Source organism: Hermetia illucens, chromosome 3 (assembly GCF_905115235.1).
Source record: "Hermetia illucens chromosome 3, iHerIll2.2.curated.20191125, whole genome shotgun sequence".
Taxonomy (NCBI): domain Eukaryota; kingdom Metazoa; phylum Arthropoda; class Insecta; order Diptera; family Stratiomyidae; genus Hermetia; species Hermetia illucens.
Window position 1 is genome coordinate 146,696,411 of NC_051851.1, and position 27,559 is coordinate 146,723,969.

General features: G+C 39.5%; 2 protein-coding genes across 4 annotated transcripts in view; one reads left to right on the plus strand and one right to left on the minus strand.

The window, feature by feature from the left end:
- Positions 1-27,559, plus strand: part of LOC119651042 (protein pelota) — an 84,165-nt gene that overhangs the window by 32,535 nt on the left and 24,071 nt on the right. The gene's annotated exons all lie outside the window — the stretch shown is intronic.
- LOC119651043 lies at positions 323-20,340 on the minus strand. 3 transcript variants are annotated; one of them, XM_038054363.1, is made up of 3 exons: positions 20,081-20,340; positions 635-1,333; positions 323-545 (listed from the first exon to the last, which is right to left on the minus strand). In XM_038054363.1, exons 2-3 carry the CDS (start codon positions 1,015-1,017, stop codon positions 437-439), a joined length of 492 nt encoding a protein of 163 aa, XP_037910291.1. In that variant the 5' UTR covers positions 1,018-1,333; positions 20,081-20,340; the 3' UTR covers positions 323-436. The 3 variants fall into 3 exon arrangements, with proteins under 3 accessions (XP_037910291.1, XP_037910293.1, XP_037910292.1); XM_038054365.1 differs by lacking the exon at positions 20,081-20,340 and adding an exon at positions 19,700-19,987; XM_038054364.1 differs by lacking the exon at positions 20,081-20,340 and adding an exon at positions 19,566-19,696.

Genomic DNA, 27,559 nt, shown 5'->3' on the forward strand with positions numbered 1-27,559 from the left:
TAGTTTCAAAATCCGACCTCATTTAAATTCTGCAGGAATATGAAATTCGGAAATTTATCATTGTTATCGGGGCATGCTATACAGTCAGAGTTATAGTCTTAGTAATTATTTAATTACGAATAGCGTAGCCGTCCCTTGTCAGCCAGATACTTGTACAAAAACTGTTTTGTATCAATGTTTATCCGTTCAAATAAAATTTATTCTGTGTATCCGTTAATATTAACGACTATCTTACCTTATCTGTCTAAATGCCGCAAAAACATACTCCTACATTGTAAACCGATCCCCATCCCACTTGCTTTACTAATTTACATATGCCATACACATTACAATCGAGAACTTGATTTATTTTGATGCTAAATCTGAGATAAAAACAATAAATAGATTGTACAAGCTAGTCTACATAATAGTATCTTAATTTTTAAATTACAAACAGCTAAAAGTCTAAAACGATTGCATCAGTCTCGAGATCGATTAAAACTCCATTGCAATAATTTTCCTGATATGTTGCAAGCCGGTTATCGAGCATTTCGTTGCTTTTATTGCTGTAAATGGAATTAAAAAAAAAAGATAGAAATATTAAATTAAACGCAACATATTGATATAATTTTCGGTGGATGGTTTCAACACGAACCTGTTTTCTTTCCTGGTACCATATCTCGAATTTTGACACAATTTAATTTTCTGATTGATTGCACACTTCAACTCCTTATCGGACATGATAGATTTTTTATCGTTGAGATGATAAAGTGCGTTATTTGTGGTATGATTTTTGCTTGATGTCTTCATATTTGGCCGCTTCGTCAGCAACTTTTTACTATCACAGAACGGTTTGCTTTCAGCGGTAAAAAGCCTTTTAGCCTGCTCCTCTGTAACTTTATCTTGAGTGGAAACCTGTTCTAGATTTTCCACTTTGCTCCGATATGATTTTTTGTCATATCTTTTATACTTTTTAGTATTTAATTTAGGCAAACCGTCGCTCGATATGAAGTAGTCTGGCTCGAGGGTCAGAGACATTTTTGTGGAGCTATTGCCTTTGTGTATTGTGTAGTTTTTAGGTCTTTCCAACGATAAAAGATATGAATTATTCAGCGCTTTTTCTCAACTAGCTCTTGGGGTTGTCGTTAGTCTTTGGAATGTCGTTTCGAAGACGGTGAACTTGCAGAAGAATGTAGAATGAATGCCATGCACGTTTGTTGTTTTCGCTCTGCGCTTTTCACTGTTTTTGATGCTTAGAACGTAGCTCGAAATTCAGCTGGTTCGTAACGATCCAAAGCCAGTTGACGGAATGTTAAACTGTTTTGCGCAAGCGAAGTGGCATTATTCAGAACACCTGGAAAAATGAATGGTTTTGTTTAATTTTCAGACAGGTTAATTGTATCTCGATTGAAAGTGATAAACTGATCGGTTGATTGGCAACGTGTATTAACATGTACAGTTCAATGAGCAACTAGTCGGCAACTGGTTCTAACTAAAACCATAAAATAAATTGGACTAATAATCTTATTTACTTCATGTTATCATTCACATGTTGGAATTTGGAAGGAATTTTTTCTTTTCTGAATATAAAGGATAACCAGTTTCAGCACTTATTGGTTTTTAAGAACCAGCTTTTTCGGCTTTGACGTTGCCATTAAGGGAGTCATCCCGTTGAAAGGCATCCCTTTTTTGGGGATTTTTTTGAAGAACTGAATAAAGATACAATTGCGAATTTTTCACCACATATTTCCTAATATCTTGAGCATACCCGATATCATTATTCATTATTGGATTACTCGGCAATTTATCCACCCATCTCGAAAAAAGTGGTGTTTGGATGTCACGCTAGATTTTGAGGTATGATGGCACCCGATTTTCAACATTGTAAAGACAAAATTAGATTGGTAATGACAATCGACCATCCCAAATGGCCGAAGATGAAGTATAGAGAACAGCCACGCTAGCCTCACCCTACATACATTTGTTTCCAACCGAATACTCACCACCAACCAAAATCTTTCTCCCGACCACGAAGAAATGATGTCTCTTCAATCACGCGGAACGCGAACATTTCTAATCTCATGTATAAGATCTGAAGCGAAAAAGAGCGAATATTGGGGAGAACCAGGTATAACACCTCGCTACAATTCTCCGTTTTCAAGTTAATTTGCGTTCACTCCGTTTCCTCAAACCGACACAGAAGCAAAAGGTTTTATTTTTCATCCTTCTTCTTTGCTTGCATTTGGAAAGCTAATTGCATCCAAAGTATTAGGGACGGCCAAGCATAGCACCTCGCTACAGTCCCCGTTTTCAACCAAATACAGCTTCTCTCGACAAAAGATCAGTAACCGCGCGTTGAAATCTAGAAAGGATCGTCATTCACATAGAAGTAAAAAGAGACAGAAGACTGTTCCCCAAAAACTCGGACGGCACAACACCACAAGCCTCCAGCCGCAAAGACCTGTATTCCAGAAACTTAAGGGACGCTCCCTGACCTAAAGTCTCAAACCACCAAACAAACGAGGGTCTGTGTAAGACACTCCCCAGGGCATGGACGCATCTTGACCGACAACTGGGACGCTTTCCTGGTGAGATCTACTCCTTACTCTTTAAACAAAACACAACACATTCACAAAAATGACTCAATTTTCATGTTTCCTTATACAATAGTATAACTCAATATTTAATAGTATAAGGAAAGATAGAAAACTCTAGTCTACAAGGTGGGACGGGAAAATGAGTCATTGCTTCTGGGAAAAAGGCGTGAAATCTGAAACTCGAACGATGAAATCAAGTGCACCTGGAGCCTATCCGTGAACGATGTTGAGAAACTATTGTTTCTCTATACGACACCAACGAAGTTTTCAACCGGAATAGGCTACCTTCCACTGGTTGAAACCATATGAATTTCAAGCCATAAACCTAGGAAATGCGATTTTGTAATGACTAAATAAGATGGGCGATGGTTTTACGATTATCCTGAGTGGTCACGATCAAGAGGTAAAAACTGTCACAAAAACCTAAAAGCATGACGATATAGACTGCGAAGATTCGTCCACAAATTTTGAAACTGTGACTTCGATCTCTTCTTCATTTCTTCTTTTAACCGAAAATTACAGTCGACTGTACGCGTGGAGCCGTAAAACTCCGGACCCGAATTCCAAGGAATTGTTTCCTCAATCTATGCTTCTCCTGCCTCAGATGTATTGTGATTCGCGGCCTTTGAGATTCCCACCCTGCCTTAGGGCATCCTCCAATATGATGGATAGAAATATCGTGGAGACCAGTTATAAAAAGACAGTTTTGAGAATCGCTTAATCGCCCCAACAACTTCGAAAACAAGTTGAGGGATCAATTTATGAAAAAAAATGATTCTTCTGAACCGTCACACGGGGTGATCCCCTTAGAAACGAGACTTTGGAATGTTTACGCGATCGTCGAAGATGTCCCATTGCAGCATTCCTTGGGAATCTCAAAATATAGATAAAAGAAGCTTTAGATTCGCTTTCGGGTGACTTTGTCTAGATGAAGTCAGAAGGGATGCAGCGTGGCATCCTCGTTGAAACTCGGTGATTCGCGTTTTAATATTGCGCTCGCAAAAGCGGATTTCAAAAACGCTGACACGGAATGCACGGAATACGTGAGGTATACCCCTCGTAATGAAATTTTCATGAAGTGGTTGACTATGTTGGATACATCTCTAGCTGCCTTGATAAATCCAGGGTTCTCACTTTTGAGCACTTCTTCTTTGAAGATAAGGGTGCCACTTATTTCAGGTTTATTTCTAAGACTCGTATCGCTGTGATTAAACCGCTGAGCATCTCACTGCCATTGGAATTTTCGTATGCAGTCCAATTTTATTTGCTTTATTCTTTAAACTAATTTCCTGATTATGTTCGTAAAAGTATTCGAATTTGAGGCTCATTATTTTTTTTTAATTTTGACCTTCCACCAACGCTAGCGGGCTTTTATAATACATGCCATAAGGCGTTGAAGGTATTATTTAAAAAATTAAACACTGGGACGGAAAATATAGCACAGTCAATATTCAAAAGTGTATCCGTGGGATTACACATTGATTTGGATGGCCAAGAAGCATGTCGAATGCGTGTTTTAGGTCATCTCTAAAAATCTCTAAAAAAGATCGCTTAATTAATTGGGACATTATCAATAACCAATAAGTGCCAATTTCCTTGTTTATGACATTTGAATATTCATCGCACTAAATTCGCACATTCAACAGGACAAAGCATAGCATTGATCGTCTCGCAAGGAAGAATCAACTCCTCTTTGCTGCGCTGCACTGCTGCACCCTCAAATATCATAGAACTACTGAATGGTCCTCCACATAGATATCTTTTAAGAGCAGTTTCGAAGATAGATGTCTCATGTAAAACTATCGTGTTCTCGCAAATGATAGGATTTCACTACTTGGACAATGGACCCGAAATCGTGGACTAAAAGTGTTTTTTTTTCTGCCCTTTAAACACGTTGACTGCAGACGGCAATAAGCGTAAGTCTTGTTTGTGGTGGCTTCGTTTTAAGTTCATATGAATGTATTATCAGATATTCATTATTTTAATTCGTTTTTTCAATGAAAAAAGCTCATAGATAGCTGTGTTGTAATTTTTGTAAGTCCCTCCCTGCCGTTAGGGCAAAAGTACAAATGCCCATTATAAAGCAAGCGTTCTCTATCCAATAAAGTCCGTAGGAATGCGTTGTGTGTCCGCTGTAGCATATATGCTGTCAGCATCTGCGAAGGGACTTTCAACGACGTATCATATACTGTGCCCACAGGCAATGTGTTAATGTAAAAAAAATCTTTTATTTCCAAAATCCGATAATCCAAAAACTAGAAATCAGAGACAAATAAAATGTGCTAACAAAAGTGGGAAAACTCAATGGCGCCGAAACTCAGCTATAACATACAAGTTGGCAACAAGTCGGCAACACGAAAGTTGATAAATTTAATCTTGACTTAAGGAAGGTCATCGAATAAATCTCTAAAATATCTGAATGCGACGTGTTTTCAGGTCTAGATATAAATGCATCGCTGAGGTTTTTTCAGTTACACTTTATGGATCGTGCATTCTGAGCACTAAATCTTCTAAATTCCACATTTTGAGAAATAAGAGATTTGTGATTTTGTCAGCAAGGTGAGGATCTCTCTCGCCTCGATATCCTCCCCGCTCTCCGCCTATGTAAAGAGTTTCACAGACCACATATCCTCGCCTAATTTCGTGACATTAGGATAAATCATCGAGTACATTGAGTGTGCTTCGAGTAAATTGAGTGTGACATATCGACGGAGAGACGGACGGACATACATTGAATTGTTTTTTTTTACACAAAACTTTCAAAATTGCCAAAAATGTTGTAATACGCAGGTAATTAAAAATTCAGCAACTTTTTTAAAATTTCATTTGAGAAGTAGAATCGAATAATTTCACTTAAATTTCGACCCCAAAAATTATAAATTTAATTTTCATATTAAGATTGCCACATCACTTCAACTTTTACTTTTCAACATGTCCTTGGGCAATCGCATATATCTAGATTATCAACTTGCATTGATCAAGTCGTATTGTATTGGAATTCTAGGAATGCATGCTTACAAATATCACACTCTGAAGTATAAAATTATCAATCTTTCCAGTCTCCCCGTCGACATGCAAGTATATATACACGAAGCAATTAATATCGATCGAACATTCCCACAAAAGATATATCCACTCGGTGACAATGCCTGATCGCATTCTATTGAATAATTTATAAACAATGAGTAATAATGAAATGCGAGTATTCTGCCAGGTAACCGATTGTCATTCAGGAATTCTTTCAAATGATCTCACATATTTGCGTGTATCTTTTCTGCATGTCCGTAGACAACGAAAGAGAGTCGGTCATCAGATAGTTTTAAACAACAAAGAGTCTTAACAGTGAGGTATTATATTACAAATCCATTGTAGACATATCTTCGCTTGTATATTTTTTTCATCATAAATTAGACTTTAATGCCCATTTCCGATGGTTATCTTGGTTGAATTTGCAAATGGACCATGAATTGATCGTAAATGCTTCTATAAATCCAAGAAATGAAAGATGAATACAAATGAGAGATCCATGCTGATGGCTGGGTATTTTTAATTTTAGTGCCCATCATAATTTGATAGTTTCCAAAACGGAATTGAGATCTTGTTGAAGAGAAAAGCCGTTGGCTGATTGCCCACCGGTTCGAATAGGACCTACTGAATGTCGGGCCTTGTGTTTCGTGCTTTTAGTTCAAAACATTGCTCTATTAATAGTGTAATATGGGCCCTATGGTTTGCAACATGGAATAGACGATGCTAGTTTTATATTCCAATCGTGATAGTTTCAGAGCCAAATTTATAAATAGATCGATAGGACAGAAAGTAAATAATCCAAGTTGTTTGTCTTAGGAGCACTTTATTGTTTGTATTTTCAAACATAACACTATTTGGGGGAAAAACTGTGTCTTTATAGATTCTCGATTGGAACTTGCATCTAGATTTAGTACAGGTATTAGCTAGATCTGTCTATTTAGAAAAATGTAGCTAGGCCCTGGTTTATTTTTAAATGCTTTAATTACAATAAGCGTTGCTAGTTATTCCTTTAAAGACCCTGTATAGCACAATTTAGGCCCTGGACGGATTTTGTGATAAGCGCTTTATGGCTAGCTTAATTCTGAACTGGGTGGTTTTCGCACATTATAATTCACATCCATTTCAAGTAACTAAATTTAAAACTAACACTTTCATTGAGATTGTTCTCAGGGCAGAAATAAGGTCGTCTGACCTCTGATCTCTACCCTGCATGAAACCTTAGGTTACAATTTAAAGAAAAAATGTTCTTTCACCAAGACAATGCCTCGTATCGGAAGTCGACCGCATGAATGACATTCGATTTGCTTCCCCATCCACTATATGTCTCTATCTGGCCTGCAACAAATCTTATCGTTTTTAATTCTAAATAGAACAAAAGTGGGGGCATTTATCCTTCATAGAATTATTATTATATAGAAGTATTATAAGCGTAGGAGGTGAACATGCATTACCTACGAGCAGAGCTACCCCAAGAACAGACACTTCAGTCCCTTTCAGGTCATCTACAAAACTTTTCGTGTCTTATCAATAATGTGTTGGGACCACATTAGAATCTAGATTAAGTGGAGTAAAAATCAAGGAATTTACCGATATGGGAAAACATTACAAACAGAAAACTGGAACTGGAAAACTTCTAACTCAAGTGTCACTAAGGGGAAGGAAGATCTACGTCGAATCAGATGTTTATCCGATATCTCTTCTGTTTCAGGTGTAGACTAGGTACGGCCTTTGGAATTTCCTCCCGATCTTGGCATTTTCCGGTCACTGACGATGGTAATGCCCCTGTAGTATCCGGGTTTTTGATCGAACTCCACTGTTTTGTTTGTTGTCTGAAGTCGATCTGGTGGAGACATTTATTTCATTGTAAGCAGCATTTCCATCAATCATCATCAATCTTAAAATTTCCCGGAACCTTGACTCCCGTTTAACAGGTATAGAATTGTATAAATTTGGTAAATAAAATGTGCATTAAACTTTCATTGCAATGCTATGTACCTTCACATGTTAGCGCACAATTAAGTGAAATATTTATCTATATGCGGTTGTAAAACTGTCGAATTCAGGTATGGTTGCAAGTGTAACCTAGGGCATTTGGTTGTTGCACGTGAGAGTTGAAATTCTCGACCGATTCGAGGGAAGTAATTGATTTTTGTGTCATGTCTTGAGCGAATCGTGGATTACTAGATAAATTGCAGTAAGACGTCTTTGGGCCGAGAACAACTCAGATGGAGTAGTGCAGTTATTGTGTTCTAAATCAATCAATACTTGACGTGCTTACCGGGAGTTACTAAACCGTTTAAATGGAAATTTTACGCTGAAAACTTTACTGTAAATTTTGTGAAATTTCATAGTATGCAGTCGATGTTTGTCTTAAGTGATAAGTTATTGGAATCCGACTGATTTTTCATCAATAAAAATTCGAAAAAGTAGATTTTTATCCCCTATAGACATCAGCGCGGACTCAGTTCATCTAACTGTACTGATCCACTCCAAACCAAGGTACCAAATATCGTCTTGAGGGGAAATTTCAGAAATGTCAATTCGAAAAAAAGCTGGAGAAATGGAATTGCTTTTCGGACCCTATTCCACTCAGAGGATACAATGTTGACAGTTGCGTGTCCATTTCGAATTGTCAGTTTCAACTATTCCAGAGAAGCGACTAAACAACTCCTGGAAATGCAGATCATCTGACTGGGTTGTTCTTACAGTAAGGTTTAAATAAGAGCTGCTGACGTGAGAAAAATTTTGTCACGTGTTTTTGGGATATAAACTGGAGCGGAACGCGGATATAAATTGTAGGAAAACGAAGCTTTGGAGAAATCCTGACTCGATAATTATAATTATTATTCCTTTTATGTGGCGGACCTGCAAAAACCTTTGCGACTTTTTATACCTGGGATAGCCCTGCTCTCATAGTTGCCCATACCCATTGATCATTGTGTCCATCTCTAGCACTAACATTCATTATAAAAATCCAAACCCAAGCCAAATCAAATCAAATGTGATTTTTATAATTTGTTGTAATCCCAAAATAAAGGTCCCCGAAGCGATGAAACCGCAAACAACTAACATTGTTATCGTTGTGGTTCTCTCCATTCCAAAACGGGTATATGCTTGCCTTGCTGGAATGTAGCTATTGACAATTTCGAACTTCTCCCAGCTGTTGGGTTTTTGTATGTAAAAGCGAACAATGACAAAGGATCACCAACAGCAAAGCGAATTTTCTGCCGCAATGCAGGCGTGAAGGACAAATTTCACGATTTGATTGCTACGAGTGATTTTCTTTGATATCAAACAAAAATCAGGTGAGAGGCGGCATTTATCTCCACTTTCCTCAAGTGCATGGTGGGGATTTGTTATGATATGAGCATAAAAACCTGTCACAGGGTCTATAAATATGACATCCTTCGATGTTGTTTCGCTAAAAACCCTATGTAGTTCATATCACGTTAACGGTATCGTTGTCAACTCTTGGAAACGTGCTTCAGTTCTCCCTACGATTTTTTTAGAAGCTTGTGCTCTTCCTCTACTGTTCGGTGCAATGTAGCACCAGGGCGTTTTTTTTTTGTATTTCGGAGAAAAACGAGAATAGGTCCCAATATTTTGGGAATTATCGCCAGAATTAATTTCACCTCAAACGCATGTCTAACTATGGTCTTTCTAGGGACAGAAAATATGAGGACAATTTGTTTTCGACATTCTTATTTTAACTATCCAATACGAACGTATACATGATCAAATAAAACTGAATATGTCATCTCGTTTTGCTTTGATCTCCCTTTTGCGATTGTCAGTGGTATCACTCAGGGTAGCAACTGCGCTCAATAATTTCTCAGTGTCTTCTCAAAAAATTTCAACGCTGAGACAATAGTGAATACTGTTTTCCTTTCAGAAACGAGTTCTGGACACAAGCCTGTCTGAAAAGGAACACCTAAGGAAAGTAAATGAGTTACATATTTCTCCCCTATCTCCATGTCTCTTTACTTTGTCTAATTCAAAAGAACAATTGGGAAAATAGGTCTTCAACTGTCAAAAAGCACAGCCTTTTGTTCAGTAAGGCGATATATCAGTACCCCGCGATGGTTCTCTCCTTCCCCCTATAATCAATGCTGATTATTCTGTGAACAAAGAAATACTAAGCATAATCGACTCGTGGCTTTGTTACCTCTTTTGGAAAAAATCTTGCTGTCACGTGTGTCATAGCCAAAACAAGATTTACAGTCAACCAACATGTATCGTGAGAAAAAAGTTGAGTTCATAAGCTAACTCTCTCAAACTTCAATATCGACCTTGAAGCACTACTTCCTTTACTTCATCAAAGTCTTCTTTTCAAAATCCCTGAAGGACTACAAGGATCGAGTACGAGAAAATCACTAGCGACCAGACGACAGTTCTTGAATTAGTTGCATCGCCCATACCCTTGTAGCGTCTGAAACATTTTAAATGATCCGGCATACAAAACTACTATTCAAAAGAGAAGCACAAGGCACAAAATCCCATTCGAAACACAGAAAGTTAAGCAAAACTGACAACGATGATTAATTACAACGGACTGAATTACAGATGATGCTCAAACTAAGCGTCATAGTGATCGATACCACATTAAGTACCATTACCAACTTACCATGAAAAATGAATTTGAAGAAATATTGACGCTAGTTTTTAAACTATAAATGTTGACAGAATGTATGTTTGCATTTACGCACTGACTGACTCCAGTAACGACAATCTGTTGACTATCAACTAAGCACTCCCCCGTCATCAGAGAACTAGCCTAGAACGGTTTGATGCACTATTTTTGGCTATCCCTCCCGATTTCCGCCTTAGGGAAGCTTCAAGTCAAGGAATTCCGTTCGCCAACGAGAGGGGAAATGAAATGTTAGTTCAAAAGGCAGTCTGCCATCCGATCCCTCCGTCGGTCGAGCTCAACCTTCTTTGCGAGAAGTAGAATCCAAACGTAATTTGCAACATGGCTCTATCTGTCAGCGCTTCTCAGGACCTCGCTGGCAATTCTATTTTCTATTTTTGTTTGTTGAGTTGTCGCCTCGGGTCAGACCAGTCACTTTCGGTCATTATAATTCAGATCAGGTTTTTGAATTTATATATTTGGGGCCAAAAACTCCATTAGCTGTTCCGCAGGGCAGAGGTTAGGCAGCGTCTGATGTGTTTGCCTCTGCCGTGACGAACGAAATGTTCAGCAAACACTCTTGGCAATGTTGTCCGGAGAGAGCTCCTTTGTGTCTGCGTATAGTTAGTAAAGAGGGTATGATCGGCATCATTCACCGCCCCACTGCAAAACACCGACAGAGGGTTATGCCATACCAACCTTAGGCAGGAAAGTGGGTAAGGAAATAATCAATCACGTTAATAATAACTATGGAAGTGATCATTGACACACTTTCGGTCAGCTCGAAAAGTGAACAAGGTTCCTTTACACTTGCATAGAGGTGTGGTAAGATACTTACCACTACCCCTGCCCCGCCTCTTTTATCACCACAGTAAAAATCACGTGTCTTACTCTGTTGCCTCTGGAGACTCAATAGAATTCTGACTAGAAACTCCCAAGTTTGTCTTTACCGAATGGCTTTAGAAGTATAGGAATTGTTAGAGAAATCATCCTTGAGGGTTTTCAATTTCTTTTTTAAGGATATTTTTTCAATTCAGCTTGATATATTTCTCCATAATTCTCAAAATAAACCCCTTCAATCGAACCATCGGCTACCCCGAAATTAGCAACTGATAATCAAGCCCGTCATATGCTAATCTATCCCATATTTCTGTTATACATTTTTAACATTCTTAAAAAAAACCTTATCGACAATGGTTTACAATTATGCTAATCTGTGCCATTTTTTTTGTTTTCTTAAATTTCCTTCATTATTTCGTAACGATTCTCAGTGAATTGTGTTTCATGTTGACGAACGTGGGGCTAAGATAATGTCTTCATGCTTCTGATAAGACCCTCAATGTCGAAATGCGGGAATATGATTATAAATAGACTTGAATTAACGGAAGGGAAGCAATTTGTGATTGTGACTTCTTGCAAATGACAAATTTAAATGCTACTGACCCATAATTTATTAAATGTTCCACACACTCTTCATCGAATAGTACATAAAATCTTGTGTTTTATTTATTTTATTATTTTTTATAATTCGAAGATTTTCAAAAGATGGTTCTGGATCTTGCGTTTTCACTTTATTTTGGTATATTGACGCAACAGTTTGTTTTTAAGCAATTGTGCACAATTTGTTTATGCAGCGTTATCTACACTTGTTTAAACAATTATACGTGTTCTTTGTTATATAGTCTGATTAGTTCTTCCCCTTATCCAACCAGTTTGTACATGAAAAAATTACCAGCGAGAGTTTTACTGGAAAAGTACCTTCAATTTTAATTTAGTTTTAGTCAGAATAATTGTCACGAGATGTACCATATAGCTGGGAGCAATTGGATAGATAGATTTACAAACATACAAAGAATCCATAGCAACTAGCGTATCCTATGAGCGTTATCTGAGCAATCAATTCCTCGCCCCCATTGCAAATAACAATTGTAGTTCCCCTTTGGGATTTTTTTAATTGCTAACTTTGTCATTCTTTTAAAACTTGTCACCGCTGCATGTTTTGCGAATTATATAATGAAGCGTTTTACATCTGCGAACCTCTTCAGTCACGCTGCTCCCAGGGCAAAGGTGAGGCAGCGTCTGATGAGTTGCCTCTGTACTGGTAAGAACCGGTAAAGCCGTTTTTGCTTTTCATTTTTACAAGCTTGGCTGATAAGCCCAAACGAGGGGCCCGTGGACCAAAAAAGAGGGGGTAATAACGTCTCCTGTCACAAGGGGAGTCTCTCAGAGACCTATGGAGAGTCGTCTAAACCCCTGGATTTGTTTTGCCTTTACCTTCGTTAAAATTGTTCTTGAGGCTTTAGGTCTCGAAAGGTAACCCTTCCATAATTCTAGGGAATTTTTAGATTTTGCAAGGTGTTGACAGGCTGTTTCATCTGAGCATTTATTCTTCTTCGTAACTTTCGGAACGATTTTGCGTCTTTAGTTTCTTTTAGGGAAGAAGGGGCTTATGCGTAATCGTCTACAGCACTTCACCCTATCCAAATAAGGTCTGGAGGTCGAACATAAAAAACTAAATATTCCTGTTTTATTTGTCTTTATGGATTAGAGAAGTCCTGTCTGCCTTGTTGGGTAGCATGGGAAGATGGTTGGATAATGGAAGTCGCAGCTAGGTGATAGCTCTGGCGGTCCCCAATGGTACATCCCGGTCTGGTTGTCACATCCCTCACTTTTACCTCCCCATCCTGATATTTGCTCAAATAAAGTTAATAATAATATACTATATACTAATATACACAAAAGACAGTAACATACACCATAACTAATCAGAATTGAATAGCCCACATATTAGGCAAGGGCAACAATTACATTACCGGCTGCGTCATGCAGTGGAATCCACTTTCCCAAGATGACCGATGAGTAGATCGCCCCCAGAGCACTTGGCGCAGAACAGTAGACAGAAGACTCTGTAAAGGAGAGAAAACTTGGGGCTCAATGTAGGCCAAAAAAACAAGCAGTAATCAGGTGGCCTGCGGTAATCTACTGTTGTGCAGAGTACTCAGCATACCTGGGATCGAACACATTGTTCTTCACAGAGAAAATCCGAGTTCAAGATAAAAATATCTTATATTATATTTCTCTGAAACTCAATCCGTTGGATTCCCTGCAGCCGTTTCATGCTGACTTCGATTGATATCGGAAATTGTAAATTTATGTAAAAAGCAAATTTATTCTGCGAAACTGAACTTGGTGCAAGTTATATCATCGTAAATAAAGATTTTGTTTTTGGAGGGAAGCATCGACGTTGACATATTAGGAGGAGTCGCTCCAACCACTCTGCCTATTAACTAGGTCCATTACATTATCCCCTAGAGTTACCTATTTAACAGCTTCCATCTGTGGTGTTCGGAAGGGGTTTCCGGGTCTGAGAACGTTTTCCAAAAGCAGAGAGTGCGCAGATTTTTCACTCAGGAAAGCTTTCCTATGTATTTTCACGTAAGATGCGAAGAGGCCGGGCAGTTGCATTTCAAATGCAGTGACATTTTCTCTTATTCATCTCCCTGGCCTCTGTTAACATCACTTTTTACCTTTTGTCGCATTGTAATGTGGATAGTTGCTAACGAAATTGTGTCTGTTGATGCATTGAAAATGTTACAAAACACCTTTGGGTAGAGGATTTGCCTCGTTCCGGATGCCCACCGACGAAAATGTCAAAAAAGTGAAAGAAACGGTGCTCGAAATCATCATATCAGCCTAAAAGAGATTGCTAGTGAACTTGGCATTATATGGAGTCGCTGAGCATATTGTGGTGGACATTTTACGAATGGGATATGTCGCATCCTGGCTCGTCCCAACAGACTTGAATTTCATATAAAAAGAATATCGAAAGATGTTTGCAGAGGACATGATTTCTGAAATGAGTAATAACATGACTTTCATGTAATGCATAACTATTGGTGAGGAGACGTGGATTTACGAGTTTGACATGGAGACAGGTCAACAATCGTCTGAGTGGCGCTTCAAAGACGAGCCGAAGCCGAAAAAAACCATAATGCGACGAGAGAGCTAAAGGTCATCCCTTTGGCGACCTACCAGGGATGCATGGACAAGTGGGTGAAGCGCAGGCACACGCGTGTTGCTTCAGCTGTATGTTGTTTTGAAATTAGCCTGAAAGTTAAGCCGATTTTTATTTTATTTATAAATTCCCGGTATTTATTGATCATGGGGTAAAACCGAGACCATCACCCCAATTTCTTCCATGTGGTAATTTAAGGAACAGTTAAAAGCTCTACTAGGGGTTTCCCTTTTCCTAAGGGATAATAAAAATGCCGCTCCAGAAGCTTCGGATTCTTTCAGAAAGATTTTTACCTGTATGTACGAATTTAAATTTTTCCATTTGTACTGTACGAATCTTTGTAACTTCAACTTTCAGAGTAGACTTGGCAGTGAATGTTTCCACCATTATGAAGCCAGACCCTTGGCAAACCAGTCTGCCACCCTATTCATTGCCAATGATGTTCCGGGGCCCTGGCATCGACATGAGAAATTGTCATCGGCAACTAGTGATAGCCTCACAACAACTAGTTTAATATGGTGTTCCTATTCAGGGCTGATAACGCTACTTGACTATTAGAACGTCTTATTTTAGCACAAACATTCCGCTAATAAAATGATGATAACTCCGTCTGATATATATTTGTCGTTTTCCGAGAGGTTGAGCCAATTCTATATTCGGGTTTTCCAAAAACACCCCTGACGCTAATCCGTCTTTCATGATCGATCCCTTTGTATGACTTTTTGTTATGACAGAGTATCTCTTCTCCAGGGCAAATCTGGAAACCATATAGCCTGCAGATATCACAGCCATTTGATATTTGCCTACGATGTCCGTACCAATGGTTTACATGCATGTTGTCACGCCTATATGAATCGTTATATGTATTCATTTTTACCTCCAAATGATTGAGGAAAGGATAGCTCGCATCAGTAATACTTAAACATCAAAATGGGTTTCATTATGGATGTGTATAGTGAACCCTTTGTTGTAAAAACTTCCAAATGTTCCCTATCGGAGTCCTACATTACCAGAGTGAACTGTAGGATTTCTGATATTATTCCTTAATATAATGCCTTCAAGATAGATTGGAGTCGAAATACAATCCTACTTAACATTTCCACCCCTAGGTAGTATGTAACTGCCGCACCCTCCCTTCCTAGTGGATATAGTTCAGTCTTCCTAGTTTTCACCGTGAGTCTGGAGACGCAAACTGTGGACTATTTGCAGAGTTGTTCAAGCGCTCACATACCGAAACCGCGATGACCCTTGTGTATTCAAGGGAACATTGCAATGAGGAGCTATAGAGAACTTTTCCAGTTGTTCAGCCCATAAGGCGTCTCGCCTGAATAGACTTCCGTCTTACCACAATGTGGATCTTTCTTCACTTCAGCATGTAGAGGCCCATCTACCTAATAACAGATTGACTCCATGCTATTTTGTTGTGAAATATCCCTGAATGCGCCCAAGACGTATTTCTTTTCGTATATCACCTTCCTGCTGCTATACTATCATTTGAACACTTCAAAGCACCTGGTATAGATGGCATCTACTCAGCGATGCTAAAGGAGGGTATAGAGCACTTATAGAAACTTCTAAGAAATATTTTTCGAGGATGTCTTGCCTTGACGTGCCTTCCTCTTGATAGAAAGTGAAGGCAGTCTTCATACCAGAGCCTGAGAAAGATGACTACTCTAATCCAAAGAACTTCAAGCAAACCAGCTTCACATCATTTTCGCTGAAATGTCTGGAGAGACTGGTTGAACGTCACATTCACGAGAAGGCGCTAAAGCCGCATCCCCTAAATGAAAACCAACATGCTTACCAACGTGGAAAGTCCTGTGAGTCCACCCTTCATTCTTTGGTTTCAAAGATAGAGGATGCAACTCTGAAGGGTGAGTACGCGATGGGGGTGTTCATGGACATTGAAGGGGCTTTGACTGTGCGCTTCTGCAAAAGCTCTGCGATGCCGCCAGAGAGCATGGTGTAGACGAAACTCTAATAAAATGGACCTATGCTATGCTAACGCAGAGATTGTTGTGTGCTGAAGTGGGTGTTGATCGCTACTTAATAACGGAAGCGACGAAAGACTGCCCTCAAGGAGGTGTGCTATCGCCACTTCTGTGGAGTATGCTGATTAACTCACTACTATGCGAATTACAAAATCTGCCAATAAACGTTCAAGCTTATGCGGATGACGTGCGGATGTACTGGCTGTTGGTCGAGATCTCGCTTATGCTTCCGTAGTGTGGTGGGTTAAGGTGAAGCAGAAGAGTTTTCGCTGTAAACTAGCCACACTGCAAAGAACTGTGTGTCTGGGTATCACCGGTGCCATGAGCAACACATCAGGCGCAGCTCTGAATGCATTACTCACTTTGCAGCACTTGAAACGAGCTCTCACAGCTTATGGGCTGTATAGGCGGACCTTTGCCTCGACATGGGGACTTAGGTTTCAGTAGTAATGTGGATATATGTTGCTATCATTACGCCGATGTTTGCTTTTGCATCCATAGTATGGTGGGTTAAGGTGAAACAAAAGAGTTTTCACTGTAAACTAGCCACACTGCAAAGAACTGTGTGTCTGGGTATCACCGGTGCCATGAGCAACACATCCGGCGCAACTCTGAATGCATTACTCAATTTCCAGCCCTTGGTTTTGTTTATTCAGAGCACTGCAATAAGAGCGGCTCATAGACTAATTCGATTAGATCTATGGGAAAAAACGGACGTGGGGGGCACAAAGCATTGGAAGAGTCATTGGGAGAACTGAATCTAGTTTTTGCGCTGCCTTCCCGATTCTCATCTCCCCATACATCTGTTTGGTAGAGGATAGGATGTTATCTTGAAACGGAGAGAAAACTGGGTCGAACTAGAAGAATGCGTGTCAGGATATACTGACGTCTTCTACACCGATGGCTCAAGGACAGAAAATAGTTCTGGAGCAGGAGTCTACCTCTCGATAAAAACCGAAAAGTGGGCTTTTCCTTTGGGACAATACACAATGGTCTTTCGAGCTGAAATGTATGCGATGCTAAAGGCTGCAATCTGGATGATTGACGAACGGTTGAAGGGGAGGCGCATCACAATCTGTAGCGATAGTCAAGCCGCATTGAGGGCGTTGAATAGTACTTTGATCACTTCAAAGATCGTTCAGGAATGTAGAAACCGATTAAATTCTGTTTCTAGATTCAATACGGTGGATCTACTCTGGATACCTGGTCATTATGGTGTACAGGGAAATGAAATCTCGGATGCCTTAGCAAAAGAAACTTCAACTTTCCCCATGCCCGGCCCGGAACCCGCAATGGGAGTGTCGGTAGCATTGGCTGATGCTGCTATCAAAAACTGGGAACAAGATAGGTATTATCCAAGATGATACGTGTCCATCCTGCAATGAGGAAGCGGAATCCACGGAACATTTTCTATGTGAGTACCCCGCTTACGGACGCATCAGACATCATATTTTTGGTGCTGATGTGCTCCAACTGCAGCGGATAGCATCATATCCACCGACAGAAATCCTGTGACACATAAACGAATCCGGGATATTCCGTTAGACGGAGGAATCGAGTACAATGGTCCACTAAGGTTTGAGTGCTCAGAGGCTTTGCCTTCCCCCCACCTCAAACACACACATATCACCTTCCACATCATAACTGACTGACTGACCTAGCTGTGGAGAAACTGTCTGCCACCTTTTGTTGATCTACGGACTCCCCTATCTAGCAAAATACCAACTTTTTGGAAGTAGTTCGGTAAGGCAGTATTTGATGAATTGCCTCTTCGTCGCTACTTTTCAAAATTAGGAGATTTTATGAGAGCAGAAAAAAGATATATTCCGTGTCACTAGCTTAGTATAAGTATGGGAATTCCAGGTGGATTGCCGGTACCATTGGTCAAAAAAATCATTCAACTCATTTCCATAATGAACATCAAGGACACCTCCTTCAAGCATGCGTTGCAGGTACTTGTGTTATTCAATGGAGTGACCATTCCACACGATGAGCACAATAAAATGCTCAATTGTCATTGAATTTGTCTCAATAGCTTGAAAAGTCCTCAATGTTATTTTAAATTATAGTATAATTCAATACCGTGATTGTGACGACTTGCAATTATTGCACACTCCAATAAACCCTCCATTCAAATACTATATGGTGGCGAGACGGGCTGATAAAACCCTATGAAAATGAAAGTTTCCAGCCTTGGCTTTGTTTCTGCATGTCAACGGAGCATTGAATACATAATGAAAGTTGAACTGATGTGCAACAGACTATGACGACAATGCTATTATTTTTCTCTAAATATTTATGGTTTATAAGTTTTCGCTGAGCAAGATAGGCGGATGATGGTCGGTGATCTTGAAACTTGAACTTTGCTCCATGACATCGAAACCTACGTTTAAGGGGTGGAAATCTGTGTTTTTGAATTGGAGGGCATAGTAGCTTCTGATAGGAACCCAATAATTTACGAGCAGCACAACGATACGGCGAAATTTTACGCAATATTAATTTAACTTTTTTGATGCCTGTCTTTGATAATTTCCATTTAAACAATTATTTTACAGTCCATGCAACTGGTTTCCCACAGCTAAACTCACAACTATTTTTTGCAACTAACAAAGCTCTTGCGGAACATGCACTGATTTCATGTATTTCCCAGTAACCTTTTGTCATAATAAAAGATAATTACAGTATTTTGCGTTGGCCGTTCATAGTCATTTGTTGCCACGATCGGCGAGGGAGAGCAATGTTAATTACCGGGGTCTGGAATAGTTAATTAAATCGAGCGGGAAATTTATAGATAGCGACGTTGACAATAGAAATGTATCTTTAAATAGATTATCCTATCTTAATACTAAGCAAATGTAGTTAATATAAAGCGCATCTGATTTTGGAGAAGAGTATCGTCTGTTTTCCAACATCCGTCTAGGTACGGTCGGGTATATACCACGGTTGTAGCTACAACTTGTCTTCATGCCATACGTCTTCTAGTCCGCGCTACCATCAATATCTTATTACATTTTCAATTTCCATTTCCAAATATTGTCTTTAATGAAATGGCACGCAAGCACGTTTCAGCTTGACTGATATTCCACCACGTTTCGCAATATCACTGGGACAAAACGCGATGACTTCCAAAAATATGTGCTCGCATTGTTTTCTATTAATCTAACCGATTAGATAAAATAGTAGCACAAACGAAAATATAGCACTATCACGAGGTTCTCTGGAATGCAACGCTTCATCAGCGCAGATACTGTAATAACTACCGCTACATATATGGAGCCACTTTAATAAGTTATGTAATTACACTCTATTAATCAAGAACAACCGCATACCGGCAAGATATCACATCAAACCATTATACAGGTTTTTCTTTCGCAATTTCCCGATTGTATCTTATTTGCTGCAAGAACTTTCCCGCTAACTTTGTTAACAAATATCCGCTGCGATGTGAGTGGAATTAACATACCGGCGTATTCGTAACGGTAGAGGCTATACACAGGTACTCTGAAGAGTCAGCAAATGTAAATACGACACTGTTACGCAAATCAGACACCGACTGAACTTTCACATTTGTTTGCCTTGGGAGCAATTTATCGAGAACGCCGAACACCTCATTCATTAGACATATGCTAACAATTTTCGATCTAGATCACAACAATTTGCACTTTGCATGCTCTGAAAACGATCTGTGGGTATTTCACATAAACTGCAATTAGAAAACTTTCTTCTAATTTTTTTTGACGATCACTGAATATTACGACTTTCTCCAAATATCGACACGATCAGATACATCCAACAACATATTCAATTTTGGACTATAATTTTCTATCATTAATCGATCAATTACCTCCGAAACACTAAATTCCTATATAAAATTCCGTTATAAACTTTTTTTCTTTAACTAACACGATAGTGCGATCGGCCTGATCACAGCACGATGGAGTGGCCTTAACAGCTAGTGATTCAAATCTAGACTGAATCGTTTGGTTTCACCGCTACCATTGGACCCTATACGTAAATCTAGTATCCAGCTGAGCAGCCTATGTTGCTGCTGCTTCGTCTGATACCAGTACCAGTCATGCGCGATCCACTGTTTTCGTGTCGCGGGATTGCAACGATACTGAAACCAAAAAGCTTAATCATTGTCTCTTCAGTGGTAGAGTACTTTCTGCAAACCACTATGGATCCCATGGCTGAGAATGACTTTGTGGGTTTAAGACAATAACCAGGTTGGTGGTTGGATTGCGGGCCCTGTGGTTGGAGGGCTTCAGTCGGTTTTGTTGGTAACCTTTTCTTACTCTTGCGGACCGGAATCTTAAGCTTACGAAAGATACAAGAGTGAAATAATCCATTGAAGATTTTAATCTTGAAGTGCAACTAGTACACTGTTGGGTGTGGATTTGAATGCACGGGTAATGTGACATGTTTTGAGGAAAAATTGGTTATTTTCATTCCCAAGGTTTATGTTGTGTGTGTATGTGTGTGTTCGAGGTGGGGGAGAGGCAAAGCCTATGAGCACTCAGACCTTAGTGGTCTATTGTATTCGATTCCCCCGTCTAACAGAATATCCTGGATTCGTTTATGAATCGCAAGATTTCCGTTTGTGGATGTGATGCTATCCGCTGCAGTTGGAACACATCAGCACAAAAAATCTGATGTCTGATGCGTCCGTAAGCGGGACACTCACGTAGAAAATGTTCCGTGGATTCCGCGTCCTCATTACAGGATGGACACGTATCATCTTGGATAATTCCTATTCTGAACATATGCCCAGCTAGTGAATTATGGCCAGTCAGAATGCCCACAATACTTCTGCAAATCTTTCTGCTTTTCGGCAGGATAAACTTTGCGGTATGTTTGTTTGGTTTTGACAGGAAAAGTTTGGTCTGTCTAGTAGCATTAAGGCTTCGCCATCTGTCATGGGAAGCTTGTTCCCAGTTTTTGATAGCAGCATCAGCCAATGGGACCGACACCCCAATTGCTGGTTCCGGTATGGACATGGGAAAAGTTCATGCCTCTTTTGCTAAGGCATCCGAGATTTCATTTCCCTGTACACCACAATGACCAGGTACCCAGAGTAAATCCACCGTATTGAATCTGGAAATAGAATTCAATCGATTTCTACATTCCTGAACGATTTTTGAAGTGATCAAAGTACTATCTAACGCCCTCAATGCAGCTTGACTATCGCTACAGATTGTGATGCGCCTGCCCTTCAATCGCTCGTCAATCTTCTAGGTTGCAGCCTTTAGGATCGCATACACTTCAGCCTGAATGACCGTTGTGTATTGTCCCAAAGGAAAAGCCCACTTCTCGTTTTTATTCGAGAGGTAGATTCCTACTCCAGAACCATTTTCTATCTTTGAGCCATCGGTGTAGAAGACGTCAGTATATCCTGACATTCATTCTTCTGGTTCGTCCCAGTGTTCTCTCCGTTTCAAGATAACATTGTATTTTCTACCAAACAGATGTATGGGGATCTGAGAATCGGAAGGCATCGCGAAAACTAGATTCAGTTCTCCCAATGACTCTTCTAATGCTTTGTGGCCCCCACGTCCATAGTTTTCCCATAGATCTAATCGAATTAGTCTATGAACCGCTCTCATTGCAGTGCTCTGAATAAACAAATCCAAGGGCTGCAAATTGAGTAATGCATTCAGAGCTGCGCCGGATGTGATGCTCATGGCACCGGTGATACCCAGACACACAGTTCTTTTCAGTGTGGCTAGTTTACAGCGAAAACTCTTCTGTTTCACCTTAACCCACCACACTACGGAAGCATAAGCGAACATTGGCCTAATGATAGCAACATTGGATTTACTGAAAGTCCATGCCTGAGACACCAACTGTCAATCAAATCAACGGCGCGTTGATCCGAGTCTATATTCTGACATCAAGACTGAGAGGTGGCGGCGTTCGATCAACATGTGGTCAATTTGGTTGAAAGTGGTCCCGCCTGGAGAGGCCCACGTATGTTTGTGGACCGCTTTCCGCGCAAACCAGGTACTTCCAACAACCATTTCGTGTGACCCTGCTAATTGAATAATCCGCAGTCCATTATCATTTGTTTTTTCGTGTAAGCTATGGGAGCCAACGTATCGCCTGAATACGGGCTCCTTCCCTACTTGGCTGTTAAAATCCCCAAGTATGATTTTGATATCATATCTGGGACAGGCTTCGAGGGTTGGTTCTACTGCCTCGTAGAAGGTATCCTTCTCCGACGCTGCAGTCTCCTCTGTAGGGGTGTGAACGTTTATGAGGCTTATATTTCTAAACTTGCCTCGCAAGCGCAGAGTGCATAGCCGTTCGCTTATGTTTTCAAAGCCGATAACAGCAGGTTTCATATACATATCATTGCAATCCTAATATATAAGGTCAGGGATCATTTTGTTTTAAATATATACAATTGTGTAATTATTAAATAGGATGTAAAAAAAAAAGCTTGAAGTAAAGCAGTCATGATAATTTAAAATGAAGATTCAGATGATATTAAACAGGGAAAGGATACAGGGAATGGTAATTAGAATTATAAAATTATGGATAAAAGATACTATTGTAGGAAAAATGGCGTTCAATTAAATTAATTTTTCCAACAGTACACACACTTGGGTGAAAATCCACTTGAAAGCTGAGGGCAGTGAAACTGCGAATGTTACAACTTCGCATTGATAAACTTGCTGTCAATATCGGCCCGGGTCCCAATCGGGTTTCTAACTTTTTCCTAGTTAACTGTAGACATATGTCCCTCCGTCTAAGCATAATTTTCAACACAAGATTCTAGAATACTATTTTGTACACTTTTGAAAATAGCATTCCATTATTCCTATTCTCAAAAGCGATAACTACTCTAGCTGTGAACCATTGTCCTATTTTACCTTCCTCTTTTATTCCACAATCCTCGAAAGATATATCAATGATTAGCTGATCATCCATTTCTGTCACATAGCAAAAGAGTAATATGACTTCCTGAGACATGGATACGATGACCCTAACTTTCTCAACTTTACCAAATTTGTCCCTAAATGTCTTAACCCAAAGCGCATGAGGCATATAGCCTCATATCGTTCTAATTTGATCCTGTCACAACTTACCAAATTATCTCTGCCCATTTTGCTCCATTAATAATCGCATTTCGCCTCCTAAGTCTCTCTGTAGAGTTTCTTCTAATGGTTGCCTACTCCATTCCTTCTCGCCTCTAGAACTTCGCAGGGCTCTATACTAAACTCCCTATTGCTTCTATTTTTTGTTAATGATCTCTATTTTCTCATTTGTTGCGTCTTCGCTGAACTGTGCATCCTTGATCGTTTCTCCGTGAATAAATTGACACTACAGTAGCACTTCATTGTGTGAACAAAACTTGGCTATCAATTGTAACTGATAGCCATATTTCAACAGTTTGTCCATCGCTTGTCGCCAAAGAAAATCTGATATATTGCGGATTTGCCAAGAGTGAAAAAGTATCCAGCTATTCGGCCTAACAAGATAGCGGAGAATATCTTATAGATCGTACTCAGCAACGTGATACCTCTATAATTGCTGCATTGCGTGATATCACCGTTTTTATGTATGGAACAGCTAATGCCTCGTTGACAGTCGTCAGGCATTGACTTGCTATCCGACATCTTGAGCATAAGTTGGTGAAAGGCTTGGTGTAGTTGGTCACCTCCATATTTACCTAGTTCGGTTATAATTCCATCGGCTCCTGACGGCTTATGATTTTTAAACCGATGAATTGCACGGACTGTTTTCTTCATGTTTGACGATGGCAGCATTTGCCTATTGTCTTCAACTGGCGGGACCTCTCATTCTCCAGTATTTTGGCTGTTGAATAGTTCATCAAAGTACTTAACCTATCGCTCCAATATGCCTATATGGTCGGAAATCAAATTTTCCTTTTTGTATCGGTGGAATGACCATTGAAGTGTATAGGGTTTCATTTTGTTGACTTATTGGATAAACTTACGTGCCTGGTGTGCTGGTTGGTCCCTGTACTTTTCGAGTTCGCAGACCTATTAGTTCTCCCAGGTTTTTTTTTGTCTGTAAAGTCGCTTCTCCGCTCGACGAAATTTGCCGTGCCCGCGTTCTTTGAAAGTACAGCATTGTCATTTTCATCATCGAACCAGTCGTTCCTACTTTTTAACGACAGGGGCCAAACATGTTTGTGATAAGAACGTTTTTCAGGTGGTTGTGGAAATAATTTGTCAATGCCTTATTTCCACGACCTCTGTTAGCTGTTGCTACTATGACATCTATTTCCCCCATATAAGTATTACGAAAGACTTTTTTATGGATGGCTTCAGTGTTCACTCTCATCTGACTATCAGAGGGGATTAGAGGTCTTGTTGTTACTCGAACTTGCTGCTGAATAATCCACAGACCATTGTTATTGTTAATCTTATGCAAGTTATGGGAGCCGATGTAACCCCTGAATACGGTCTCCGTCCCTACTTAACTTCACGAGTTCTCGCAGAGGTTTTAATGGTACTTAATAGTTACGAAGTCTCCGGTCAGGAACTGAAACACATATACATTTAAATTTATATTTAAGAGTGATGCAAATTCCTAGTTTTTCGCTAGGAGAGTCACAAATTATCTGCTTTATTATACCTTGCAGGCCAGAATCTGCCGTCAGTACACCCACGATTCTTGAGCCAGCACTGTTCTAATTTTTATAAGCTCTTCTGTATCCATCGTTGAGTAATTGGAAACGAGAACTGTTACTATGTGCGCCCTTGCTATGTCATCCCAAGCGCATATTGACAGTTCTGTTTCTTTCAAGCCTGGCAATTTAGGAGAAATAAGACCCTGAGCCATTCTGTCCTGTTCTTCATCGCACACTCTATCAGATGTGGTGGAAAGCATATGACGCCTTACACATGTGTCCGACGACAAAGTTTTCGATGTTTTCCTGCTCATCACTAGTGAGTATTTATTCCGGAAATGATTTGGATTGAATAGCTAGTTATAGCTTTGACCGCGCTATCATAGGTAACCTACCCGATATTTGGTGGGAAGGTGGGAACTGTGAACTTTCACGCATACAGTGAGTCACATTGAATTGAGTATCTCTCACAAATTGCCCTGTCAATGAGCCACCTCTCTCGTATGAATTAAAGCCTTTAAACTTTTTGTTATTTTTGGTCTGTACCAAAAAACCAGAAACTTTAGACAACTTGGAGGTCAACCTTCTTGATGAAGTTGCTTGAATATCTCCAGATTTATTCGAAAAGGTTATGGGGGATTGGGTACAGCGTATAGACTTGGGTGAGCAATTCCAATGAGGACATTTGCACGATCTCAGCATATTTCTGCATCATTTAAACTAGATTGATCAAGAGTGCGAAAAAATATGAGAAGTCGTTCATTGCAGCTCTTCTCTCCATTTGATCATATTATATTGGAAAGTAGCAAACAACATGTTAGTCATTTTTTTATCAATGTTGGCGATTATATCACCCGCCCATTACTCCTAAGAAAATGGATTACAAACATTTTTTGTCAGTCTTCAAAATTCAGTAAATGGTTTTCCTGGGAAGAACTATGTTGCTAATTACTAAGAGCTTTTAAATAAATTGTTTTGTGTCGTGGCAATATAGTCCTGTTGACACGTCCAAGATATAACATTATTTTTTAGCACCGTGAGGACAAGGATTTATCCAGTCCTCAGTCATTCTTTGAGTAAACTTCTTGGAGGTAGAATGTAGAATGAGTTCCTGTCCTGGTGTAGTGGGCACACATTTTCCCGATACACCGCTCTTCTGATCCTTCTTCAGTACAGTGTAGAAGGTTCAGTAGAATCGAAATTGTGGAATCGCGAGTGCATACGATAGAAAGTACTGGCTTGGTCTGTATCTCCCAGACTGTATAAGACTGATCACTATCCAAGCCTCCTCCTCACGCTATACCATCTAGAATTTCCATACTATGTACCTACATAGTACCAGAGAGACAACATAAAGAAAAACCAAAATAACTGAACCGTTGTCTTGGGAACTGGTTTTTTGGTCAGATCAGAGAATGTTGCACTATCCAATGTGATGTTAAGACGAGTCAAAAGGTTGAGAGGAGCAAACAAAAAACTGAATGGAAAAAGCAAACGCAAGATGATTCAAGAGGGGTTTTCTCGGCGGAAACCAGTGTCATTGATCATACATATATACATACGCTTATGTTCAAATTTTAGAAAGCAACCAGGTAAAATTTCCGGCAGGTTGTGCTAATAGAGCCGCATTTTGAAGTTTAATTAGTTGGACATGTGGGGGTGCTCCGAACTAACAATGAATTAAGTATTCATTCATTCCAATGCGGTCAATTTCAAAATGACTAGGTGTGTGCGTATGACAGAGGAGAATTCAGAGGAACTTGTTAGGTAATTGCTGTAATTATTAGTAGTAGATAATGACTAGTTGGCTGACCTTTTTTAACAGCACGAAAGCTACCGGGAAGCTGGAAATGAATCATGGAGTTGGGACAATAACTATTAATTATTCTTTCTTCAGAGTACATTTAAGATTGATTTGAAATCTGCGATCTAGCGTTCTCCGCAGAACTCAACAGAATATCTATTGCTTTTAGATGGATTCAGTTTAAACGAGTATTGCATCCATGGTTTCGCGTAGTTAATTCAATTCACCATAATCGTATTCGACGATCAGTTTCTAGACCTAACCATCCAAGTACACTAAGGTCATTCACTTAACTCCTTATCCGCCCCCTTTCGCCACACTACTATGTCTACTTCGAAGCAGATTTCTAACCGGTTCAACATGTGGGAGGAGATGAACTCCGAGTTTGTAATTATTTTTACAATCTAAAATATGAGCACTTGCAAATATCATTCATATGCATCTTTATGATCACTTGCCTTTATCGTCGCTCTTTGAATTTTCTCAAATGACTAGAACTTCTTTATGGGAATGGCAAACAATATATCCGACGTTTAACATTTGTTCAGATTTTCCTTATATACTTACAAACGTATTGAATTACAATGCATCAGGTTAATGACAGTAAAATAAACCATATATGTAGTTCCCTTCGGAAGAAATTGAAAGTATGAGCTATCAGGTTACATATTTTGCTGTCCGTAAATTTATTTGAGGTGGCACTAAGTGAATATCAAATAGTCATCAGTTGTTTAGGTGTAAGGTCAGAGAATACTAAAGTTATTGTTTAAAGTACACACTCAACCGTCGGTGGTTTAATGGAAAACTTCTCCAATTTCATAGTCGATGTTATCGATAACCTGGAGTTTGTTTTCGAGTGGTTGTAAAATTAATACAGGTCAAGTTTGCGTATATACGAGTATATTGTATCTAAACTGTGA